An 8,864-nucleotide genomic window follows, 5' to 3' on the forward strand; every position below is an offset into this window, starting at 1 on the left:
TCATGGTGCTCCCAACTTTTTTGTTTGGTTATGAACCTCTGTTGTTTTGCATGGCTTGGTTTGCTGTTTATGACTGCAATATTTTTTCAGTGTGCTTTTTTAATATATATATGTTTTTGGCAAGAACGTGATTTCATGGCATCCCACGCAACCCTAATGAATTCGGCAGGGAAGAAATGCCTCGTATTCTGATGTTTGTATCCTACCGCCTATAAAGCGACATTAACATATATATATATATATATATATATATATATATATATATATATGTTTAAGTGTTGTCCAAAGTTTAATTGAATGCTTAAGATTGCTTTTAGGTGATAAATTTTAGGTTGAGATACATTCTTAACATGTTTTGATGTTCCAGATAGTAATTGAAGTCTTTATGATAGCATGTTTCGAAGCTTGAATGATGTCTTATTTTTGTTATTCTTAGACTACTGTTGGTGTTTTGATAAGGTTGCCTAAGCTAAATGCATGTTGTTTATGGTTAAAAATGTGAAAGATGATCAATGTAATTGTGCTTATGTATAAAAATAGATGTTTTGGTAGCCTAAGTTGTGTTTACTGCCTTCCTTTTAATCTCAGTTTTATTTATTTATTTTGTTGGGACGGTTTAAGGCAATTATAGGAACATGTTTGGGTCATGGTTGCTAGGTTTAGGTTGTTTTTCCTAAGTTTTAGTGTTGTTTATGGGTTGAGATTATTTCTAGGTTTTTTAGGGTTTCTGTATTTTTTCAGGGCAATGTTTTTAGGTAGAACATTGCCTTGGCTACATGATTTGAACCAGTTTGGTCCATTTCTTTGCACTAGCCACTTCACATGACCTTTTTAGCTAGCAATCTAGGTTTTTTTTGCATCAATAACATGTATTTTAAGGTTTTAATCTTAGAGTTTTGATTTTTAAACTGAAACCTTCTCTGACCAAATCGTAACGATTCAATGATAATCAAAATGAATAGATGCTAATATTTTTATCCTTGCATGATTTTAAACCTATCTGTACCTCTGGATTTCTAAAGAAGTGTAGAAAGATAAGGCATGGAAGCTTGTAGGAAGAGAAGTTCAGTAAATAACATGATAATCATGTGTAAATATAGAATAAAATATGTGATGAATAAGTATTTAATTGGAAGTTAGGAGTTAGTTGAATTCCTTGTATATAACATTGTAACAAAAAGCATGATGAACAAGTAATGGAGTAATAATTTATATATTAGACCTTCTTTCTTTTTTTCTTTCTTCTTCTTTTCTAACATTCTCTTGTTAAGGCCAAGGTCTAACAATTGATATAAGAGTTGATCCTCGACCATTAATCGATTCTAGCATTGTTTAAAGCTTAAGAAAATGGTGAAGAAAATTAATATGATGAATGTGGAAGAATATTGTAAAAGACTTGATGAACAAATACAAGGGATTCATTAACAAATTCAAGAAACAATGATAGAAAATAAACAAGATAGATAAAACAAGACAAAAGATCTAATCAAATCAATTTGAAGATTGAAGCTCTAACTAACCATATCCAGTCATTCTTAGCTAATCAAATGATAGGAAAGACAGTTGGGGATATTCTACAAGAATCTTGTCAAATACAATGAAACTTGAGCTCATGTCATTTAGGAAATAGTACTACATGGATTTAAAAGCCATGACCATGTAGAAAATATGGGAAACCACAAGGCTAGAAACAATCCAACATTGCTAATAATGGATTTGCTAACCTTCTAGGAGATAATCCTAGAGGATGGGTAATGAAGTGTTAACAATTCTTCTAACTAAACTTTGTGCCTATTTATAAAGGGGTAGAGATGTCTTCTTTATACTTGGATGAAAATGTAGAGATTTGGTTTGAGGAATTTATGTATGCAAGTGAATATCTGACCAAGGGATGAATTCTATAAGGCCATTTGTAAAAGATTTGGTAGTAGAGACGATATAGTTGAGGAATTCAACAAATAGATACAAGATAATAGTGTGAAAGATCATGTGGAGAAGTTTGAGGAATAAAAATCTTTAATGAATGCATTAAATCCTTCTCTACTAGAATCTTACTATATTTCTAGCATCATTAGTGGATTAAGGAAAGATACCAAGCCGATGCTTAAGATCTTGAAACAAACTTTATTTGATATAGTCTTTTAAGCAAGCAAAATAGTAAGATGAGTCTAATAATGCTATGGCTAGGAAAAATAAGATTGTTCAAAGATCAAACCTTCCTTTCAATATAGGAAGAACCACATGTAACTTTTCATCCAAGTTTTCTAACCAATTAAAGATTGAGGCACCTTGAAGGATAAAATATTTTTATGATACTTTGCATAAACAAAGGAGAAATTTGAGCTTATGTTTTAAATGTAGTGATATGTACATGCTTGGTCATTAATGTAGTCCTAAAAGATTACATATAATAGAGGGGAGAAATGAAGAAATGGAAGAATTTTTAGATGTTGGGAGGAAAATAGAATTGGAAAAATAGCAGGCAATTTTACTGTTAATGAATATTGATTATCATTAAATACACTAGCAGATAACTATGTTCACGATACAATTATGATAAAAAGGATTTGTTAGGGTAATAATTATCTTAATTAATACTAGGAGCACCCACGATTTCATAGATGAGTTTGTAATTAAAGGAATTAAGGTTGCCATTGTTAAAACCATAGTGTTAGCAATTATAGTAACAAATGACAATGTGATGTTATGTGATGCTCAAAGCCTTGAGCTCATATGGTTCATGCAAGATTATGAATTTAGGGCTGACTTGAGGATATTGAAGCTGAGAAGGTGTAATAATATAATATTGGTAGTTGATTGACTGAGATTATACTCACCTATCCTATTTGATTTCATCAAGATAAAATTATCATTTAGGAAGGTAGAATGATTGAATTGAGAGAGGAGTTCTCGAAGAAGCTAAGTTACAAATAGTTTTTGTAACTAAAGTACATAAAGAGTCTTAAGGAGGCAATCTATGAATACATTGGCCAATTTTTCTCTATAAAAGCTATTAGTGAATCACCTATATATGGTGAAAAATTCACAAGTGAAGACCTTATTGGAAGAATATCAAGAAGTCATTGATGAACCAAAATAACTTATTCCAATAAGACAAGTGGATCATATAATTCCATTAATTTCAAGATTTAATTCGGTGAATATAAGACCCTACAAAAGTTTATTTATCCACAAGTAAGAAATTAAAAAATTGGTTAAAGAGATGTTATATGATGGGGTAATTCAACCTAGTACAATCTCTATGCCTTACGTTGTTAGTTAAAAAGAAGGATAATTCATGGAGATTTTGTGTTGATTATAAGAAGCTTAGTGATCTTACTATTAAAAATAAGTTTCTAATTTCATTGATTAATGAGTTGATGAATAAGTTTTATGGTTCTTAATTTTATTCTAAACTTAATTTGAGGTCTAGTTACTATTATGTCAGGATGTTTAAGTAAGACATTGAAAAATCTATCATGATTATTATGAGTTCAAGATAATACCATTTAAACTAAAAAATACACCAATCACCTTTCAGGCTTTAATGAATCAAGTATTATAACCATTTTTAGTATTCTTTGATGATATATCTAAGAGAAATATTAAAAGTATTGAGAAAGAATCAATTATATGCAAAAAGATACAAGTGTTTTTATTCCAAGTGTTTTTATTGTGAAAATCAAATAGAATACTTGAGTCTATCATATTAGTAAGATGTGTTACCATAAATCCTAAGAGGATTGAAGCAACAAAGGATTGATCTAAGAGGATTTCGAGGCTAGTTGGGATATTACAGGAAGTTTATTAAAGGGCTGGTATCATTAACAAACCTTAAACCTTTAACTAATTTACTAGAGACAGACAGGTTACAGTAGAGTATAAATGCTGAAAAAACATTCATTCAATTGAAAGCAGTTTAATGTAGAGCCTTCAGACTTATAACACATTTGTTCTGAAGAGTGATGCTTGTTCTGCAGGATTAGAAGCAGTTTCAAGTTAGAATTGCAGACCATTGGCCTTTTTCAGTAAGGCATTGGGGTTAAGACATCAGATGAGAAGGAATGTGTATATTTTTAGAATTTTTTTATCATGTTTTTTTTTTCTTTTTTAATATTTAGAATTAGTTGTTCTAGATATCAGCAGGTGGGAGTACTAAAAGGAATCAAACAGAAAATAATACCCCATTTCACCAAACATAAATTATCAAACCAATGGATGAAGATACTTTAAATTTATAAGAGATAAATTGTAAATTATGATACACCAGGAAGTAGTATAATTGGCTCCAGTTCTTGATGCACAGAAACTTTCACAAGGGACAAGATGGATTGATCCAACTATCAGGCATTCAAGCAACATCAAGTAGTAGCCATGGACTCAATTAGGATCTGATAACCCTCTGGTACTGCTGTCTGTGCAAGCACACACTCTGCTAATGCCGGAACATCAGAATTGAGGTCCAGATACTTGGCCAGAAATAGCAAGAGATGAAAATCAGAAATTCTCTTCACAAATGGAAGATTTTTTGCACGGTCCAGATGACTCCTCAATGCTCTCATTGTCACTTGTGTGATCCTGTTCTCAATGGGGAAGGTTGATGAAAGAGGGCCCTGCATTAAATAATTCATGGATATGATCATTGAACTTCTCCACAAGATGCAGCAGAAAGGATATAATCATCCAGGTTGTGCCATTAGTATCTTGAAAATTCATTATGGCATGATAAAGAAGAATCAAACGAATGAATAGCTCCCCAGCACAGATATCCACTGAATGTCAAGTGACAAAGTCAAACAGGCGTACAATTTTTCATTTTTCCCTGCTTATGCTGCATTTTTATGTCAAAACCGCAGTTTCCTTCCATGAAGGAAAAAAAATAATCCTAAATTAAATATCAGCTGATAGTCCTAACACAGATAGCATCATTCTCAGGTTTCATCCAAAACGGAACAAACAGTACTGCATGTGTCATGCTCCAAATATAAAAGTTCTAGCAATCTCAAATATTCATTATGTAACCTACAGGCATGATCTAGCATCAAAGGTGAACTTGCTCAAAACAGAAAATGCCTAACCATTCAAACTTGTAGCTGTTGCATGAATTCGAAATACAGGTTCCATCCCCCAGTTTCAGGAAACAGGGCAGTCAATTGAAAAATGGCCCATTGATTATTCACCCATTTCTTTTTCTTAGTGGATCTGTGTCATTTGTACAGTTCAATTTCCACAATGGAAACATATGGCATCAAATAAATTCCATGCGAGACACCAATTAATATTAATATCACACACACGTTAGAGGCCAAACAACTTGTAGCATGTTATTGCCCCCTCATCCTATGAATGTCATATTGATAGGATGCAATGTGTTCGGTCACGCAGTAATTCTACTGTGGGATAAGTGCAGGTTTTGTTTTCCTCATTACTGTAATGTACAAACACCATTCCTGTACATATTCTCCAAGAACATGAAAGATATATTGCTTGTTTTATACAACTGTCAGACGACATTGAATCTAATATCTAGCAAGGATTTGAAAAAATGCTTGGAAACTACTTTTTTGAATAATCAAACAAGATTGCTTCATACTCTAACCCAAAGGCTTGCGTGGCTGCACAGCTAGACAGAATCCCTCGTATAGCATAACTTATATCTCTAAACCATCCCTTCAAATGCTTCTCTTCATTTTCAAGCAAGAATCATGCTCAGACCACTCTAACAGAATTTAGCTATAAAAAGGATCCTTTAGGCTTTCTCAGAATAAGAAGCTCCGATACTCCAAATAAGTATACCTTTTGTGTAAAAGTTGACAAACTATATACACCTCAACAGCAAACATTCCATCTTGTTTTTGCATAACACATAAACATAACTGTGATTGTCTAATGCCAGCACATAAAATAACCATACCCCCATCCTGAAAATATTATGATTTATTGGATATAAGATATTGCCATCTTTGTTGCCAGTATATCCATATCCACTCTTTGTGGTTATAAAATATGGTTGACTCGTTATTCCATGATATTTGTTGAGCAAACAATCTATATGAGACCCTTAAAACATTACATAATTGACTAGCTGGCCCTTATAACTCCAACCCTCTTTCTTACACATACACACTCACCTACACACAGGTAAATTGCACATGACACATCCGTGAGATTCAGTAACACAAACCAAAAAACTTAGCCATGCAAGGCCTAGTAAAAAGAAGAAGACCACAAAGGAATATATAAATAATTCATCTCTAGCAAATAGAATGATTTATGTAAAACTTCATATCCAGTTCCAATGACTCTAGCTTAACCATTGACACATATATAGCTGCAAAAATTCTAAAGAAAAGAGATCCCCCCCCACAAAAACAGATATATCCTTCTAAGAACCTAGCTAGCAGTCTCATCTCATGCATATGAAGAATGGAACTTCAACTTATCCTAGAACTTGATACTCAAAAACTAGATGCACTGCACTACTGCAGTAATCAAAATAACGAGAAAACAGTGAAAGTTGACACTTCCTAAGTTAAGCTATTTGTGTCACAAAAAAGCATGAACAAAGAGAATACATGGACTACAGAATGCTGAGCCCCGACCTGGAAAGAGAATCACATCCCAAGTCACTCTGAAGCACACTCTAATGCATATGATAAAATGTTAATCTTCTGGCTCCCAAACTTTTCTTCTTCTTCTTCTTTTTTTTTGCCCCTCATGTTATTTTCTCTTTCCACATTGCTGGAATGCTATAAACCCTTCTCGTTAATGAAGATTTGGACAATTTCAGTCCAGAAATAGCTTAACACAATGAAATAGGAAATCTTCCATCTAAAATCCAAAACTAACTCAGCTTTCATGGGCTATTTATGACATATTCTTTTTCCACTCAACTATCAACTATCAATCAATAAAGCAAAATCCTAATTCCCAGGGAAAAGAATACTTATCAACCAAAGATAAAGCCCAATATCAGAAAATAAACAACAACAAAAGAAATGCAATTATCAAATTTAAGGAAAAAGACTAAGGCGTAACATACCAGGTGATCTAAAATCTTGACAACGACCAAGAAAAAATCATTATCGACCTCCTTAACATCCTTGGTACCAACAACCACATCTTTCTTCATTTTAGACAACTTAGGATCGGCATCTTCCCCAATCTCCGTCTCAAACCATCCTTCTTTAAACAGCCTAATACACATATCACTCATCTGAAACGCCTCGAAATGCACATCGGCTCCCCCATCCTCACTTACCTCCAACTTCACCACCGCAGTAACCCACTCTTTCAATTCACTCTCAGCATGCAGCTCCGCCGCCTGAAGAACTTCCCTATGCGACAACGTATAGTCCTTTTTGTCCTGCATTATAGTCTGCGTAAAAATAAACCCCACTCTCCTCATTCCCAAACACGCCGTAATCGCCTCCACTAATTTTTCTTCATCGGAATCTCTCAAGAGCATCAAAACCTCTTCAGTCCCCTGCTGCGGGGGCTCGTATATGAAATCGACTTCAACCTTCCCCTCCTCCGACACCGTTCCGTACATAAACCCACCTCTTTTAACAGCAAAAGCGAGCGTTTCATTAACATAATGCTGAAACGCATTAGCGCAATCGCGATCAAACGAGACAGAATCGCAGTGGGGATTTTCTTGCCTGGTGACTCTCATCTGTTTGGCAATAAGATCGTCGATTGTCATCTTCCGGCCGAAAGAACCAGCAGGTCGAACAGCGGGGCCGGCAATAGTTCTCTCGCCATCGTAGGCTAAGAAGATAAGGGAGCCGTGAGAGATGCTGAGGGAAGAGAGAGGAGTGTCAGGGTTGGACATGTCAGTGAATTTGAGGAGATCGGAGGGTGATTTGGCTAAAAGGAGGCTTTGGTTGGTAGAGAGGGTTTGGCTGGGGACAGGGATTTGGAGTTGGTTTTGGATTAGAGTTTTGAGTTGGGAAACTGTGATGTTTGTGTTGTCGATGGAGACGCGTTCCAGCCCGTCTCTGCTGCGGATTCGAACCATCACCATCTTGCTTGTTTTGAGAGTATTGATCAGAATTCTGATCTTCAGTCAGAAGAAGGAGAAAAGGGTGCGGTGCTTTGCTTCGCAGTGTGAAAACAGAGCGAGCGGAGGGCCTTTTATCATATATTTTTTTATGCGATGCTTGCTGGACGGGGAAGACGGTAAAAACTAAAAAGGACAGCTCGCAAACTCATCTTTCCTATAAACGGTGTCGCGGTGTCCTCTACTGCTGGAGCACTTTCCACAACGACGCCGTATCTAAAAAGGGCAAACTGTATCTTCTCCCTCGCAGTCCATAAATCTTCCATTTCAATCCTATCACGTCAATCATTCATTAGACTCCTTTAATGAAAAGGGGGAATCACTTGCAGTAGATCAAATTTGTGTATAAAATATGGCTATTTAGGTTAATATGATAAACCTAATTTAAATTTAAATAAAAAAAATATTGATCGACTCGATTGATCTAATTAAATTAATTCTAGATTTAATCTGGTATGAATTTTGTAGAGAGATAACTTGTATGATTTTGGGACAGTAGTTCAGGGATTGGGTACCTACAGACGAGAGGAGCGACTTGACCATTTGCTCTGCTGCCCACCGCTTGAATCACTTGAAAAACTCAAGATATCATTCTCAAGCACAGTGTGTGGCCGAAAAAGAAGAAGATTGCCACCTGCAATTCACTGGCATATGATCTTTCCATTATACATGATGCCATGAGGCCATGACAAGTATAATGATCTTTCCTTTCACTGCTACTAATCTCTCCCGTAACTCACAGTGCCAGCCCCACAAGCAACGGCAGTAAATCCTCAACTCCAGCAACCCAAAGGCAGTTTTC

At 35.1% G+C, this 8,864-nt stretch overlaps 1 protein-coding gene across 1 annotated transcript; it reads right to left on the reverse strand.

Annotated features, from left to right (window-relative positions):
• Positions 1-4,203: 4,203 nt before the first annotated feature.
• LOC133692443 (NPL4-like protein 1) lies at positions 4,204-8,325 on the reverse strand. Its single transcript, XM_062113401.1, has 2 exons — positions 7,043-8,325; positions 4,204-4,613 (listed from the first exon to the last, which is right to left on the reverse strand). The coding sequence occupies exons 1-2, from the start codon at positions 8,024-8,026 to the stop codon at positions 4,362-4,364; spliced, it is 1,236 nt and encodes a 411-aa protein (XP_061969385.1). The 5' UTR covers positions 8,027-8,325; the 3' UTR covers positions 4,204-4,361.
• Positions 8,326-8,864: the final 539 nt, after the last annotated feature.

The sequence above is a fragment of the Populus nigra genome, chromosome 4, assembly GCF_951802175.1.
Source record: "Populus nigra chromosome 4, ddPopNigr1.1, whole genome shotgun sequence".
NCBI lineage: Eukaryota > Viridiplantae > Streptophyta > Magnoliopsida > Malpighiales > Salicaceae > Populus > Populus nigra.

Excerpts from the sequence above, each read along its gene's own strand:
- LOC133692443 (XM_062113401.1), bottom strand. The coding sequence starts at position 8,026 with ATGGTGATGGTTCGAATCCGCAGCAGAGACGGGCTGGAACGCGTCTCC. Across the intron at positions 4,614-7,042 it reads TCAAGATTTTAGATCACCTG|GGCCCTCTTTCATCAACCTT; the intron begins GTATGTTACGCC and ends TATTTAATGCAG.